The sequence below is a fragment of the Maniola jurtina genome, chromosome Z, assembly GCF_905333055.1.
Source record: "Maniola jurtina chromosome Z, ilManJurt1.1, whole genome shotgun sequence".
Taxonomy (NCBI): Eukaryota; Metazoa; Arthropoda; class Insecta; order Lepidoptera; family Nymphalidae; genus Maniola; species Maniola jurtina.
Window position 1 is genome coordinate 2,234,394 of NC_060058.1, and position 17,564 is coordinate 2,251,957.

General features: G+C 35.9%; 1 protein-coding gene and 1 long non-coding RNA gene across 5 annotated transcripts in view; both read left to right on the forward strand.

The window, feature by feature from the left end:
* The window catches only part of LOC123880345 (F-box/WD repeat-containing protein 7), a 27,106-nt gene continuing 9,542 nt past the window's right edge, over nt 1-17,564 (forward strand). Inside the window, exons 1-8 of one of the 4 annotated variants that reach the window (XM_045928438.1) lie at nt 1-57; nt 1,750-1,786; nt 4,500-5,239; nt 6,968-7,042; nt 8,959-9,003; nt 11,571-11,740; nt 14,675-14,890; nt 17,032-17,320. In XM_045928438.1, coding sequence (XP_045784394.1) covers nt 4,511-5,239; nt 6,968-7,042; nt 8,959-9,003; nt 11,571-11,740; nt 14,675-14,890; nt 17,032-17,320 — 1,524 coding nt within the window. In that variant the 5' untranslated portion in view covers nt 1-57; nt 1,750-1,786; nt 4,500-4,510. Of the gene's footprint in view, nt 156-213; nt 354-1,749; nt 1,787-4,499; nt 5,240-6,967; nt 7,043-8,958; nt 9,004-11,570; nt 11,741-14,674; nt 14,891-17,031; nt 17,321-17,564 lie in introns of those variants that run through there. The other 3 variants (XM_045928436.1, XM_045928439.1, XM_045928437.1) reach the window with 3 other exon arrangements.
* Nucleotides 10,293-10,909, forward strand: LOC123880385. Its single transcript, XR_006799227.1, has 2 exons — nt 10,293-10,633; nt 10,819-10,909. It is a non-coding gene; the product is annotated as an uncharacterized LOC123880385 (long non-coding RNA).

Consider the following 17,564-nt stretch of genomic DNA (forward strand, 5'->3'; position numbering starts at 1 on the left):
GGATGGCCGACCACGGTGTTGGCTGGTGTTGGTCATGAAAAAGATAGTTCGCTGAAGGTTTGCAAGACTTTTTAAACTGTTAATTAGTATGTTAGTGAAATAAAAACATTCATAGAAGACCCAATGAAATTTCCATTATAACAAATTCAATACAGGTAAGTGGCCTAGGCTGTGTTTTATGACAGATGTAGAGTTCGTAATTAGTTTTCGTTCCACATTTTTATGTTTTCACGTCTAATACTTAAAAAGTCCCAGATAGAGCTGTTCAGCTGGGACTTGGAAGTGCGTTTCTGCGCATACAGCTGATATATAACTTCAGTCATTGGTTGGGTTCGATGGATTTTTAATAAAAGGTCAGTGAATTTCGCCACAAACCATGGATAATTGCTTATGGATTTTTTTTTGTTAGCATGGGTGCAAGTGAATCCTGCGCTGCGTGAAAAAAAAATCTTCTCACGCTCGGACACCTTTATTCCGATATCGTGGGTCTTTTTTTGGTTCTTTTACACATGGGCCGATTTCCTGTATTCGCAACTGACGAAATACGTGTGATACGTGACCAAGTGAGCATTATTAAACGTAATGCGTTTTTGTTTTGTCAGAGGCTTTTTTTCTCTAAAATGTGAAACATAGATTAGTTTGGCCTTGATTATGACAGTGGGTTGATTGGAATTGAGTGACCTTGAGGTGATGATTGTGGAGCAATTGTCTATTCTGTCTTCAATCTCTATTGACTACTTCCTAACTTGTTGCCCCCTACATAAACATTCAATGAGCATTGACTTCCTTACATTTCTAGCACACATGCATATAGCATTTTAACATGTCTTATTACAGATAGATTGTTGTAGTATAATGATTAATAGTTTCTGCAAACATTTAGCCTTTTGTAATTCTTAGCCTGTAAACTTATCTACAGTTTACCATATATTTTAATGCCACTCTAACACATAAAAAAATACTTGTTTTAACTGACTGTGGCGAAGCCCAAAAGTGGGTTATGTGTTTGACTTGTATGTATGTCGGCTTGTAATTTGCAATTTGATGTAATACCAAAAAAAAGGATTCATTGATTTATTGGCCTTAGTTTTCAAGTTTAATATATAATGGTAAACATAATTTTATACAATAGCTTCATACTTAGATAAGAACATAACCAATGTCACATTTAATAATTGAAACTTATTAATTAATTCCATTAATCATATAAATCCAGATATTTATCGTGCAAACATCAATAAATAATAAATTATATAATAGGTTTTATTATAGCAATGACTGGCATGACAGCAAACCAATACAGCCTAACAATATTAAATGAAAATGGCATGACTTGTGTTGTGTTGAAGATTAAACTGGGTCCCTATGCAGATACCTATTCTATAAGCAAGCTTTGGATCTAGCATTAGTTCATAAACAAGCTCCATCTAGCTTCAACTGTAGAAATGAGTCTCTGACTGTGGTTCAGTTCAGTACAAAGTAGAATCTATCCAAGAAAGTATCTATTGAAAGAAGTAGAAGAAATCTTGAATTTAAATGCAAGTTAAAACATGGTACCTAGTTCTTTTCTTAGTTGAAACCAAGAAACATAGTAATGAAGAATGTGTGGCATCGTGGCTATACTGTAAAAATAATAGTTATGTTCGCTAAATTGTTTTTATAAAAGTAACCATTTTAGTATCATAATGTTGTAAGTGTTGAGAGGTGACATGTATGGTTTCAATATTAAATTTCATTATTTCTCCACAGGTACTCATGCATAAATAGTGTCACATAGGCATATAAAGTAAGTTCACAATGTAATTGTTACTGTTTTAACATTTCTATAGAATAGAATCAGAATAGATTTTTATTCAAATAGAGTCAAGATAATTATTTTATGTGTGGATGTAACATAATATATTATATTGGTGTAGCATTATACATCTAACATCATAATATACACTGGCATTTATCAACATATAGCTTACAGTGCTCGATCTGGAAAGAGTTTGCATGTAAGTTTACTCATAGGCCCATCAAGTAAGAATGTTTAAAAATACACCAGAGTGATGCTGGGCTGGTTCAACTACACTGGACAGCAAATAAACCGGGCCACCCGCTACCTTGGAGGTCTGATTCGATTATCTCAAAAAGTATAAAACTTACAACTATCAAAATTATACATGCAGAAAGTGCATTTCATGATGATTAAATTAAAGGAAATTCATTGGGATTAATTAATTAATTAAGTGTTTAGTAAGGATTTTATAAGGAAGAGTCGTTTTCCAGCCATGTTAATCGTTAGTAATCATAAAATGAAAAAATAATTAAGTCCAGAAACAAATAAAAAATTTAAAAAAATTTTTTGGTTAGTATTTAGTATTTCCTCCCCTTGCCCGGATAACGGCCAGCATCCTCGTATTCATCGACCTCACGAGCCTGTAGATGAAATCTTGAGGAATGGCATTCCACTCCTCTTCGATTGCTATTCGCAGCTCTGGAAGCTTTGTTGGAGCTGGTACCCGGGCTCGAACCCGACGTTTCAGCTCATCCCATAAATGCTCTATCGGATTCAAGTCCGGGCTCCGAGCTGGCCAGTCCATCGTACGAATGCCGACGTCGCGAAGATACTGGGTCACCACATGAGCAACGTGAGGCCGTGCATTATCATGCATCAACTGCATATTTTGCCCGATATATCCTGCATAAGGTAGCACATGGTCTGCGAGGATTTCAGTAATGTAGCGATGAGAAGTCAATCCACGTGTACGGCCCGTCGGTTCGATGAAAACTAACGCTGTACGCGCGGTTAACGAAAAGCCGCCCCATACCATTACAGATCCTCCTCCATAAGCAACAGTTTCTTCGATGCAGCACTGAGAATAACGTTCTCCAGGGCGACGATATACTCTTTGACGTCGATCACTTCCATGTAGACTCACCCTGGTCTCATCAGTAAAGAGTACATGACCCCACTGCTCTAACGTCCAATTCCTATGCTCTCGAGCAAATTCATGTCGTACTCGACGGTGGGTTGCCGTTAATGCTGGGCCTGTTGCAGCTCTCTTTGGGGTCAGGTTCCGTTCAGCAAGTCTCCTTCTAACGGTATCTGAACTTATGACCCCTTGGCGTTCGTCACGCAAATTTCGTTGGACTTGAACTGCGTTGAGGCGGCGATTTCGCAGAACAGTAAGTTGGATATAACGATCATCTGCTGCTGATGTAGCCCTGGGTCTGCCCGTACCTGGACGGCGATCGAATGCTCCAGTCTCTAGGTATCGTCTGTAAACTCGTTGTACTGAACATCTGCTGATTCCAAGTCTTCGAGCGACCTCACGTTGCGCAACACCTGCTTGAATTAGTCCTACAGTTTGAGCTGCTTCCTGAGGTGTCGTATCCATTATTAACCGAAAAGAGTAGCCAAAATACACGCGTCTGAGCAAAAGATGGACTAAAACTAAAGAAATGATAAGAAATATCGAAATACCCTCAAAGTAAAAAAAAAAAAATCAAATCGCGACCTCTAGTCAAAACAGCGCAAATCGTTAGCATTGTGTTTGTTGCTTGATTATAATGTAAGTTGATGGTACTATAGAATAAATTTATAGTCAAATAATCACTATGAAACGCACTTTCTGTAGGTATAACTTTGAAAGTCCTAAGTTTTATACTTTTTGAGAAAATCGAGTCAGAGTTCCAAGGTAGCGGGTGGCCCGGTTTATTTGCTGTCCAGTGTAGTATATAAAATGAGTTTGATAAATTTCAGAGTGTATTTTTTCTAAAATCTGGGTGGATTCTTACAACCTAAGTTTCTAAGAAACAGGAACAAATATGGGCATCTTTTAGATAAATATGTACCCCCTCTCCCTTCAATGTTTACTATCAAGTGATATTTTGACCAAGAGCAAGTTTGCGCTATAAAAAAATTATCAATTTCAAAATAAAGGCATAAGTTGTAAATCACAAATTGTCACCCGAAAATCTCAACCCATCATCGGCCCACTATACCACAGGTCTTCTCTCAATGAGTAAGGTCATAAATCCATTGCATGGGCAAAGTGTAGTTTTGCAGATTTCACACACTTTTGAAAACATTGTGGAAAACTCTCAGGTACGCTGGTTTCCTCAAGACATTTTCCTTCACTGTTAACACAAGTAATATTTCCTAAATTGGTTGATTACAAGTGTAAATTAAAATTTATAACACCCCCGACAAGTGAAGGTTACAGTAACTAGAAAAGAGCTGATAACTGATTTTCTTGGATTATAGCTAAGAACACTCGATCAAGCCACCTTTCAAACAAAAAAAACTAAATTAAAATCGGTTCATTAGTTTAGGCACTATGGTGCCACAGACAGATACACAGATACACAGACACACAGATACATAGATACACACGTCAAACTTATAACACCCCTCTTTTTGGGTCGGGGGTTAATAAATCACAAATACTAAATTTGAGTAATTTTGAGTATTTTGAGTACCAATTACCTAATTATTTTGCATTTCTTTTCAGAATAAATTAGAATGGAACCATCATGTTCACATTCTAAGTGCGACGTGTTTGAAATAAGCAAAACCTCATACGAAAACAATGTAGAAAATAAGACTGGTAGCAACAACAAATTAGGTGAAAAGTCAAGCAGCTCATGTAACGTTAGGCAAAAAATAGATGATCTCGAACGGCAGGACTTTGAGGAGGAGAATAGAATGTTAAAGCACTGTTCTAGTATGATAGTTGATGATGAAATTGCGGCTGCAGCACGTTTCTCCGGTAACCTGTCTAGTGCTAACTCAAGTCTTGCCTCCAGTTCGGAAACAATATCGACTTTATCAAATATGATGGCAAATGACTTTAGCTTGCCTGGCTGCAGCAAGAATGAAGATTGTGAAGGCAGCAATGCCACAATAAAGAACATGATTCACTCGCGAAGACCACTGTATCAAGCAACAAAAGCAACGCCTAACAAAAAGGTGGATTTTATGCAAAAGTTATTGAGTAGTAACATACAAGAGAAGAAAGACTTTCCCAAAGGGAAGCTTTACAAAAGTGATCTGATGGAGCACTCTGGGGATGCTGATATGTGCGAAGAATTGAGTGGATCTACGAGTCGGACCAGCTCTAATGCTTCCAGTATTGCGAGCACAAGTTCTGAAAGCAAAGACTTTACAGTTCCTTCAACGTCTAACGCTGAAAAGTTATTGGGCTTAGATGACAGCAGCAAGAGAAACGGCAGCGGAAACTCTAAATTTTCGGTAAGTATTTTGGTACTCATTTTATTCTATTTCAAGTCAGTGTGCTTACATAAACCTATTCATATTATCCACATTTATACTGATTTAGGGTAGATTTTTCAATTGCCAAATAAACTTTAACTGAAGAATGGATTTGATGATTTCTATACTCACTACTGAGCACGGGTCTGCTCTTAGAATGAGAAGGTTAGGCTGTAGACTACCATGCTGCCCAAGTGCCAATTGGCAGACTTCACACACCTTTGAAAAAATTATGGAGAACTCTAAGGCAGGTTACCTCACGAACTTGTCCTTCACTGTTAAAGCAAGTGATATTTTGTGATATAACTTCGAAAAATTAGATGTTAGTGCCCAGAATAAACTCCTGACCTACTGAATAGAATGCCATACGTCTCAACCACTGGGCTCTCACCGCTCATTAGAAAACATTGTATCTTTAAACAGTTAACATTGGAATGTATGTGGATGTAAAATTCATTCATAAAATGTTATCACAATGTGTTTTATCTTTAATCATTTATTACATTGTAAGCATTATAAATAACTACAACCTCTGTACTACTAAATAATAAGTCAATTTACGTCGTCACGATACACACGTTGCTTACGGTGGACTCCTTTCTTTAAATTATCATATTGTTTAAAGTTCCTTTATAATGGGTCGGGTTCCCACTTCTCAGTCCTTTCCGAATATTACTCGATTTAGAATACAATTTCAACATTTTTAGGCTCTCCAATATTTTACAAATCCTCACATCACATTATAATATTTGTTTACAAAAAGTGAAACAACGAAAACAACATAAAAATAAAATAACAAAAACAATGAATGAAATAACAGAAACTAAAAATAATAATCAGATTTACTAATATTATTAATATTAATGATAACAATGGTACCCACGGCTAAACATTCTATCTGGGGTGTTGACAAAATGCAGAGTTCGATCCAAGTTCAGATCCATCCAGTTACTGACTCGGGTCAACGCTGCTTACCGCACGCACCACAGTGAGCGGAATATAGGCCACTCATTCAATAATAACCTATATGCTTTAAAGGAGATAAGAGTACAACACAATGTTTTTAAATTGGCGTATAATAAAAGAGGCACAGAAGTAAGTAAATACATAATAGATAAGGATTGTTTATTGTACATGAATATTTACCCAACATTACATTGTGTTAAGTACGCTGTATTTAATAAGATCTATAATTGTAATACTAGCTGAGCCGCCCCGCCTTCGCTCAGATGGAATTTTTGAAAATCTTCTTGGTATGAAACTATTTGGTGTGGTTGCAGTCATGCTGCCTATGTAGTTAAAAAAGAAAATTGTTACAGCTACGTTGACCTAAGTCGTAAGTTCCTAAAAAATCAAAGAGTTTTCCAGGATTTTTACATAACCTAAATCCACATGAACGTGGTTGTGTGTCTCTTTTAATTGGTACAGAAATAGCTTGCGTTGTGGAAATGGACATAGACTACCTTTTATCACAGACAATCAAAGAGTTCCCCCGATTTTTAAAAACCTAAATCCACGCGGATGAAATCGCGGGCATCATCGAGCAACAAGCCACCTTTTAAACAAAAAACAAAAAAAAACAAAATCGGTACATTCGTTTAGGAGCTACAATCCCACAGACAGATACACAGATACCTTGACACACCTTGTCGGGGGCCAAAATAAATAAGCCAATGAAACTAGCGTATAATTATAAATTTGTTTCAGGTTTACGAATTCGACGACGATTCTGATGACGAAATCAACGAGGAGTCGTGGTGCACTTGCCTGTCATCACACGAGGTAAAAGTTTTGGCTATACTATATGAACTACTTAAGAATAGGGATGACTACGCTTATTGTGACCTCTAGTTAACCATATAATAATAATTATAGACATCATCATTATCAAACGATGACATTCACTGCTGGATATAGGCCATTTCTAGGGACTTCCACATCCCATGGTCTGCCGCCACCATCCAGGGGCTCTTTGCGACTCGTTTGATGTCGTATATCCATCTAGGGGAGGGTCTTCCAACACTCTCCATTCTAGCACCTAGAGACCCCAATGTCCATTGATTTTTCGAACTATGTGCCCATGTTATTTAAGCTTCGCAACCTGTTGAGCTATATCTGGGTCTCCTACGGATTTCCTCATTTCTGATTTGATCATGTAGAGAAACTCCTCCATTGTCCGCTCAGTGATTCTGAGCTTTCTTATGCGGCCAATAGCTAGAGATCACATGTCATCAGTGATGACTGTGGTGCCAACATGCACTCACTGTTCGAAAACTTTGGTCTTCAAGCATTGAGGAATTGTGGACTAGAAATTTGAAAAAAAAAAGTATTGAATTAAAAATATTATTTTACTTCAAAATATTTTTTAATACATTTCTTTGCGCAAATTCTGTTAATGCCAACTGAATATGAATTAGTTTTAAAATACCAATTTTAATTTGGACTGAAGTTATTTAGGTCGCTCTTGTTTATATTTTATGATTTGATAATAATGTTGATGGTTTTACGGGGAATACTATTTTCCTTAATAGTTTTACGAATCACTAATTATATAAATACCATATAACCTTAATTTTACCGTGTGTACCGGACCATTGATTTAAGTTTTTAAGTATCATCTGTTATTAGTTAAAAAAAATTGGTAGAGCTTAATAATCGAGGGCTAATTCTGTCCTATAAACATAATCTCTAAACTAAATTAAAGTTTTAATGTTCAACTATCGTGAGTGATTTCCATTATAACTATAGAAACTAGTCGGGCTTACATTGACTAAATACGTGAGTATAGCCGGAACAACCTATAATTATAAATTGAAGTTCTGAATCTAGAGCTATCCTTTTCCGTAGGGCACATTTTGAAAGGGATAGCAATACATTCAGATCCGTAATTTAGATTAAAAACAATATATTTAAATTTAGATTAAAAACAATATAATATTTAAATTTTAATATTCTTGTGATGGATAGAAATATAGATAAATAAATCTTTGATAACGTAACACGCGATTTGAGGCCACACACAAAAAAATTAAATGTTTAAGATCCGAGTTAGAATATATTAAAATTTTGATGAGCGCCATTTTAGAGGTCAAAGTATGCATTGTTAATCTGCGAGTTTTGGCGATAACAAATATATTGTAGTATCTCAGGATTTATGTAGAGGAGGTTTCTTGGTTTGTAATGTTTTGTACTATTGAATACCTTTACCTAAGCTAAGAGTGAATACTAAATGTGTATCCAGGCAAGCGCGCTCCATCTTAGGCTGCATCATTACTTACCAGCAGGTCTGATTGCAACCAAGCGCTAGTCTATAAATTTAAAAAAAAACACTGCGATTTAGTCTGAGGTGTTTTCTTGTAAAGGCCTTGGCTGTGGCATGATGCTATGTTAAAGCATTCACCTTTATTTTAATTTAGTCGCCACAGAGTAACCCAGCTTCTCCAGACCTTGCACAAAAACAAAACTAGTCAAGTGCGTGTCAGAACACGCATGAGGTAGGGTTCAGTAGTCATGCTAGTTGTTTAGAAACTTAGACTCTCATTATTTTCCCAAACGAGGTATCAGACGTTATCGAAGCACGACTCTTTACTTTAAACCCATAATACATTGATACTCTCTCTCTATGACGAAAGAAAATCTCAGCGTTGCAAAGAGTTTACAATGTATTTATTTGATATGCTAATCTCAGATATTTGCAGGACGACGACGAAGATGATGAACCGGAACCCGACGAAAGGCTATGGGTAAGTCAAATTATATTATGTAAATAATAAATTTTAAGGCCTATTTGCACAGGGACAGTAGACTTTCTAGTAGAGCGTCAGTGACGTCAGTGGCCCCGTGTCTATGACGCCGCGGCAGTGTCTGACGCTTCTGTAGATTCCCCTGTCAGACTCTATATTAGTCTCTGTAAATTTTCTTGGCGGTTTCGTAAATTTTTGCGCAATGACTAGGTAACTAGGTGTCATAGGGGAGCTGCGCGGGTTGGTATGTGGATTCGCCAGAAGCTACACCATAGAATTAGAAACTAAAATAGAAAGATTACAATTCGATATAGTCATGAGTTATTTAAAAAATTAAATCGTGTATCCTCTTGTATAATTTATAATGTTTGACACATTTCTAATGTTACCCATCGCCACTGTACGTGTGACAACAGCTAATTTCTGTTTTAAGTTCTTTGACTACGCACACTACGTCACATTACTCACACATAAACTGTAAAGTCTAAGTGATGTGCAATTTGTAAACTCTATTCACTCAACCGCCAAGAAGTTTTACGCGAACTATACTATGCAGATGTAAGGAACGTCATTCGAGGGCAGCGTCACTGACGCCTGACTGCCGCGGCGGTGCAGCCGAAGGAAACTACCAGTCTATCTAATAGTTTCCTTAGGCTGCCTATTTATGCTCAAACTTTTCGAAGTTATTTGCCTTTTAAGCAATCAAATACCACTTGCTTTAATGGTGAAGAACACCATGTTTTCCTGCACACCTGAAAGTTCTCCATAATGTGCTTAAAGGTGTGTGAAGACTGCTAATCTACACTTGGCAAGTGTGGACTAAAGTTTAGGTCATAGTCTTATGAATGAATGATTTATTTATTCAATGAAATGTAGGTGCAATTTGTTGAAATAATGTCCGATGAGCCTTATACACTGAAACTGGTTTATGAATATTACCTTACATTAAATTAAATAAAATAAAAAGTCAAGATTAAAATATTAAGTTAAGAAAGACATATGTAGACTTTCACAAGCAAAGTATAGAATATTAGTAAAATAAAGATTTAAAATGACAATATAGTAAAAACACATATCAATTATTGTTTACAACTCAAAATATGCTTATCCGTAGTCAGTTGTAGTTTAGGTCCTAAACCTTCTAATTCATATTACAACATACTCAGTAGTGGGCCGGCGATGAATCAAAAAAAATCTACCACGATGTCGCTACATCAGCTAATATAAATTAACACAGACTAATCATAATAGTGGACCTTTCGACATTCGACATTAGAAAATATGCGAAAGTGTGTCTGCCAGTTTCCTTATTATACTATATATATTAGTAGTATATAATCGATCGTTTCACGGCCCATCCTTTTAACCGATTTTGACAAAATTCAGTACATAGATAACTTCTATCCCATAGGCTGCTTTTATTCCGGATTAAAATAGTTTCCACGCGAACGAAGTTGTGGGCATCTACTAGCTAAGATAAACACTCTTTCTACGCTATAAAATGTTGCAAAGTTATCAAATTCAAGTTGTTTTTATCTATGAGGTAGCGGAGTAGGGAACTGAATCTAATAGGGAACCTAATACTAAGATGGAGCTTAAATTACTGTAGACGACGTCCGGGCATGGCCGCGTGGGTGGACTAAATTCAAGTTTTTTTTCAATTATAAAGTTCTAAAGCCTGGTTGACTTCTTAAGTTGAAATACGTTTATTTATCGTATATTAACTTGAAAAGTTATACCAGACGTTTATTTGAGATGAATCTTTTATTTTGTATGGCTAAACATCCTTAAAATCTTCATACTTTGGCAATTCAGTATAGCCCGGACGTCGTCTAAAGTGACAAAACAAAAAACAAAAAAAAAAAAAACAAAAAAAAAAAAAAAGACAAAAAAACAAAAAAAATACAAAAACAAAAACCAAAAAATAAAAAAATACAAAAAACAAAAAAAAAACAATAAGAAAACAAAAAAACAAAAAAAAAAACAAGAAGAAAATAAAAAAGCAAAAAAAAAACAAAAAACAAGAAAAAAAAAACAAAAAATCACTCAAGAGAAAATTTGAAGTGCTTAGTTTTAATCGATGAAGAGTTTTAATTAATTAGTGAATATTGTGTCAACATCCTCGCAGCCCCACAGTTCGCAGGTAGGAAATTGTATAGTAAAATTAATATATCAACTGATAGCCCATACTTTACTGTTGCAAACTTGACTAATAAACTTGATAAGGTCAGCGTTAATGTTTGATTATTTACTTGTCGTTAATAATTAAACACTAACACAGGCTATTATATAATATATATTTTCCTTTATGACTTCAAGAAAGATATTTGGCTGTAGGGACTCTTGTTGTATTGTATTTAAAACAAACATCTGCGAGCTAGAGACTCGGGATAGACAGACAGGAGGCAGACAGACAGCAGAGTGAAGATAATAGGGCTCCGCTTTACCCTTATGCTAGAGGCATTTTAAGTGTGAGCAAAGCACACTCCTACACTCTACCTATAGATCCCAGTCTAATTTTGAGACAGTTCTTTGTCTGTGTAATACATTTTAAACATTTGTTACAGAGAAAACGGCGCTATGAACCCCCGCCGCCCCAGTCCGCTAAGAAGTTCTGCCCAGACGGCAGTGTTATGCCCAGCGCTGGATCCGAATGGCCCACCATCCACTCAAATATCTCGCTGCCAAACGCTACCAGCCTTCAGGGACCGCCAGAGTTGAAACAGTGGCTGCAGAGGTAAGAGGTTTTATTTTATTTTATTCAAATACAAGTTAGACCATGACTGCAATCTCACCTGGTGGTAAGTGATGATGCAGTCTAGGGTAGAAACTGGCTAACTTGGAAGGAATAAGGCAGTTTTTACTAAACCCATACCCCTTTGGTTTCTACACGGCATCGTACTGGAACGCTACATCGCTTGACGGCACGGCTTTGCCGGTAGGGTGGCAATTAGCCACGGCCAAAGCCTCCCACCGATAAAATGTAGTTTAGTAGATTGATAAAATTTAGTTTTTTTGTTAATTTTGATCGATTCGAATAGATTTTTTTGAAAGGTGGTTTTCTTAATTGAAATGCATAGTTAGTTTTTTTTAAGTAATAAGATGATGCCCGCGACTTCGTACGCATGTATTTAGTTTTTTTCAGACCCCGAGGGAACTGTTTGATTTTCAAGATAAAAAATAGTCTATGTCCTTCCCCGTGATGTAAGTTATCTCTGTATTAAACATCAAAATCTAGCAGACAAACAGACACACTTTTGCACTAATAATATTTAGGCTTTACTTTTTCATTCTAAAACAGATTTTTTATTTATTTTTATGCATAATAGTTTTTGATTTATCGTGTAAAATATCGGAATAAATACCCGAGTACGGAACCCTCGGTGCGCGAGTCTGATTCGTACTTGGCCGGTTCTTTTCCTTTTGAGGTACGGAACCCTAAAAAGAGGTAAAGTTAGTTTGTACGTAGTAGGACTATCTTCGGAATAATCTTCGAAACTAATGATCCCCCACAAAGATAGGTTTTACAGAAAATCTATCGAGATTTCTAATAAAACTAAAACATCACAGATGAAGTTGTGGGTATCATCTAGTCTATGACAACTCTAACAATAATGCTGAGTTGCATTCTTTTAAACGAATGTCTCAAATCACTTCTTAGAATGTAATATAATACAAAGCGACATTACCTAGTACGAGTAGGTAGCCAGTAGTAACTGCGTTAGCATTCTACAAAATGTTTGCTGTTTAGTTTTTGTAAGCGGGATAAGAACGAACTAGGTAAGTATAGAAGATTTGTTTCACAAGTTAATCCATATTAATATTATAAATGCGAAAATGTGTCTCCTCCCTATTCACAGCCCATACTTTCGACCGATTTTCACGAAAAGTACAGATATGGCTTGCACCCTGAAGATGGGCATAAGCTATTTTTGCCCCTGAAACTCAAAGAGTTTCCACAGAAGTTTCGAAAACCTGAATCCACGTGGTATCATCTAGTGTATGAAAGGCCATACTGACTGACTGACATATCAACACTCAGTACAGTCCAAACTGTTAATCATGGATATGGGTTTAATGAAACAGCCATACCTCTTCCAAGTTAGCCCGCTTCTATCTTAGAAGATGGAAGAACTTGGAAGCATCTTGCATCTTCACTTACTATCAGATGAGACGGCAGTCAAGGGCTAACTTGTATCGGAATAATAATAAAAAAAATACATAGGTACGAGATCTTACGCTGCTTGATCGTTCTAACTCGGTGTTCTTCTGTATTTGGGCAAAAACTTCGGTATTAGACTCCCCAGCTACCTACTTATGTGAATTGTAGAGCATCCTCATGAAAATACATGATATCACATATTTCTTCATGGTACTATCGAGGGTTCCGTATCAAAATGGTAAATAACCCTTATGACGATTGCGTCCATCGGTTCATCACCTCCTTATTCTAGTACTAGTATAGCTATGAAATTAAGTATTAGTTTTGAATAATGCTTTCCCAACCTTATTGTAAACTAGGTGATGTCCGCGACTCCGTCCGTTTGGAATAAGATTTTTTAAAATCCCTTGGAACACTTTGTTTTTCCGGGAAAAAATTTCATATAAATCGGTTAAACGGATGGACCTTTAAGAATAACGTGGAAAATTTTTGATTTTCCGGGATATAATATTAGTATAAAGTATAGATGAAAGTTCAATTAGTTCAATTGTTGATTTCCAATTGCAAAAGGAAAATGCACAGTAGAAATGCATGCGCAAAATTTTTTAGGTGGGGGGGGGGGGGGGGGGGGCGATACCAAATATCAACAGCGGTTATCAAGAGACCCTTTTGAGTCGGTAGGCAAATGTAACCAAACACCTGTTATACGTTTCTTTTAAATGGAACGGAACCCTCGAGGCGCGAGTCAGACTCGCACTTGGGCCGTTTATTTATATTCTGAAAAGACCCTGACTGATTCGTTAGAATTTCATGATCCATGATGTATGCCATTGTAAGTTGTGACCAAGGATTTCAATGTAAATTTGTGTGCATTTAAACCCGATCTTGTTTATGAAAACATGGCATTCAGTATTTCTGGAAACGAGAAGTTAAGTCAAGTGAGTTGGCGAAGTTGCTATTTCAATTGCACTACATTGTTCTCAATATAAATGAGGTCATCACTTATCGAAAGATATAAAGTTTCACTGTGATGGCTCGTGCAGTTAGGCACGGATTGCGGGAGGGAGATAGTTGACGTGAAAATCAAAGCTCTCGACGTCGCTGTCACCTCCCTCACATCCATACCCCACGAACGTTCTTAGACAAGCAGTATATTATCTTGGATAAAAGTGTTGGATTACCAACTAGAGCTATAGAAGCCTTGGTAATGTGAAACACACATTCTTTTATAAATATGTATACATAAACATTACACACGCGTATATACAAACACATATTTTGCTTGCATACAGTATTGTTATTTTTCTTTGCTCGTCCGCCATCATATATCTTTAGATTAAGGGAAGACACTGAGTTCCGAGACACAGGCCTCCTAGTTTGACAGTCAGGCCTATTTTTTCAATTACCTACTTAGATTTTATCTGATTGGCATCAAAATAAAAAAATATATTTGTATTTGCATCTGTAAACCATATTTTCAGTATAGTAAAATTATTGTTTTTTTCACAGGTTCCTACAGTGGTCTAACGGTGAGAAAGTTCAAGCGATAGATGCTTTCATAAACTTGTGCACTCCAAGCCACGTTCGCTACATGATGAAGTCGATCGAGCCGCTGTTCCAAAGAGATTTCATCTCCCTACTGCCCAAGGAATTGGCCCTAACAGTGCTGGGGTACTTGGCGCCAAAGGATCTGCTCCGGGCCGCACAGACTTGCCGTTATTGGAGGTCAGAATACTTGTAATAAAACGTCGACGCTTCACCCACCTGGCCGGTGTCAAATGCTACCTACATTTGACGCAATGAAGTTTATGATACGACTAGGTATCTTGGATTTCATGTCACCCCTAGGCTAATATTTGACAGATATCGATTCAGGATCAGAACCGAGAGTTTCCTTACTCTAGTTAACACTGCTACTCCTAGTGGCTATGAATTTGGTCTCGTATTTGAGGGCGTCCGGAGTTCGAGTCCAGGCACGCATTCTAAAATTTTCGAAGAAAAAATCATAAGGAAACGTGAGAGTGTGTGTTCATTTTCTATTATTTTAATCAGAAGATCCTCTACTTCGTTAAAATTTGGAGTAAAAAATATATTTATTCAATTCGGTTTTGAGTTTATCTATCTAAATATATTACAAAAGGATAAACTGATTAACAACTTATAAAATCCTTTAGCATTATCTTACCGCATATAGTTTAGGTAGGGCCAAGATAATCATTGAATTTCTGAGCAAACATAATTTTTGTTGAGGCGTATTAACGTCTTCACTAAGTCTCGTTCGTTGTTTGTAGTAATTAAGGGATAGTCGCATGTTTTAAAAAATAATTTAAAATCATTGGTTTACAGTATATTAAAAGTGTAGGGTAACTACATTTTCTGAACTCTTAAAAGTACAGGGCTTGAGTAAATTGAGTGTGAAGATGTTGTGATCTAACCATATAGTCACCATCTTTATATTTGAAAGAAAGAAAGAAAGAAAATGCATTTATTTGTTGTTGGTGTCACAGATAAAAACAAAGTATACAAATATGCATTTTCATCTGTGACACCACCCCAAATGGGTGTACAGCTCAGCATTATGTCCTGCATCATATGCATTAAATGCAGGACGCTGATTTTCAGCTGTGACCCGTAGTTAGCTGTTTCCATTACTTGTAGCTACAAGCGACACATATCTCTGACAAGAGAAATAACTTTTCCTACGTTTTAAAAATTACATAATTACAATAATAATTAATTTATGTAAATCAGGAACTAAATGGGGCCAAGAATCCTTCCTTGTGGCGTACTTAATTTAATGTTTTACTGCTTTCTTCTTGACTTACCAATTCTTATATTATGGGTATTCTTCTTATATGTATCTTCTTTATATAGTCCTTAAATCATTGCAATGATTGAAAGAAGCCAGCATCGTTTCTTAATTAGTATTGAGACAAATACGGTGTTGAATGCCTTAGCTAGATCCTGAATTGAGATTTCTTACTATAATTTCTTAAAATAGAAAAAAATACCCTTCATTAAAATACTAGTCTGGTTTTCGTTTCTGCTATTTATAATAAGAGATAAAATTACGTTTTAATTTAATTAATATATCGCAAGAAATTACTAAATAATAACCATGATCATTGTGAAGAGTGTCAATCAAACACGAGCGTTAGGCATGCACTGATTTATTATATTCACATGACCGATATCATATACATGTATTTCATACTACCCTCACATCTTCCTCCTTTAAAAACAAAATTATTAAATTTATATTATCATCCCTCTTTTTTATAATAAACACACACTCGCTATTCATTTTGACAATAATAATTCATGAGATTTAAAAAAAAACAATTTTTACAATAATCATAATTAGTTTTATGTCATAATATCTGTTAAATTATAAATTCTCATATTAAAAAACAACTCCACCTATCCAGGTAATAAACAAACAATCACTATTCATTTTAACAATAATAATTCATAAGATAAAAAAAATGATTACACAATAATTACATTTTTATTTCATAATTTCTGTTAAATGATAATTTATTATTCTTATTAAAAAAAACCCCCGTAAAGATATAAAAAGTAAAAAGACCATACAATTATGCTATTACACAAATTTTAAAATCAAGTTATAATAATTTAGATGTATTTATGTATAAGTATAACAATTTTCTATTATGTTTCTGCTACCTACATACATTTCTGAGTTCATTTCTATCCATATCATAGTTCTATATAATCATATTCATGATTCTTATAGTATCTGTGTTTAGTTTTTTGATAATCATGATTTTGATCATGATTTTTTAGATACATTGTACACATCTTGTTTGCCTAGGTGTTAAAAAGTCCTTATCATTATTCCACAGGTTCTTAGCAGATGACAATCTACTTTGGAAGGAGCAGTGTCGTCGCATTGGTCTAACGACCCTCAAGAAGATGCCCAGGTCCCTACCACGTTACGATAGCCCCTGGAAGACGGCCTTCATGCGTCAGTCCATGATACAGGATAACTGGCTCCATAAGTCCGTTCTCAGTCCCATAGTGATGAGGGGTCATGATGAGCATGTCATCACTTGCCTACAGTTCTATGGAAACCGCATACTGAGTGGCAGTGATGACACTACGCTCAAAGTCTGGTCCGCCATTACTGGGAAGGTAAGTAAATATTTATACTAATACTACTAGCATATACTTTACGAGAAGATAGAATAAAAATTGGCAGTAAGGGGGGACTGCCAACAGAACAGTTTTGTCCATCCATCCAATCGTCCATTCAATATGTCAATATAGTCCGACAAAATGAGAACTCAACCGCCATTTGAACCATGTATAATGTCAAAAGCACGGTTCACCTTTACATAAAAACTAAAATCGTACTTCTTACATCACAGTTGACACA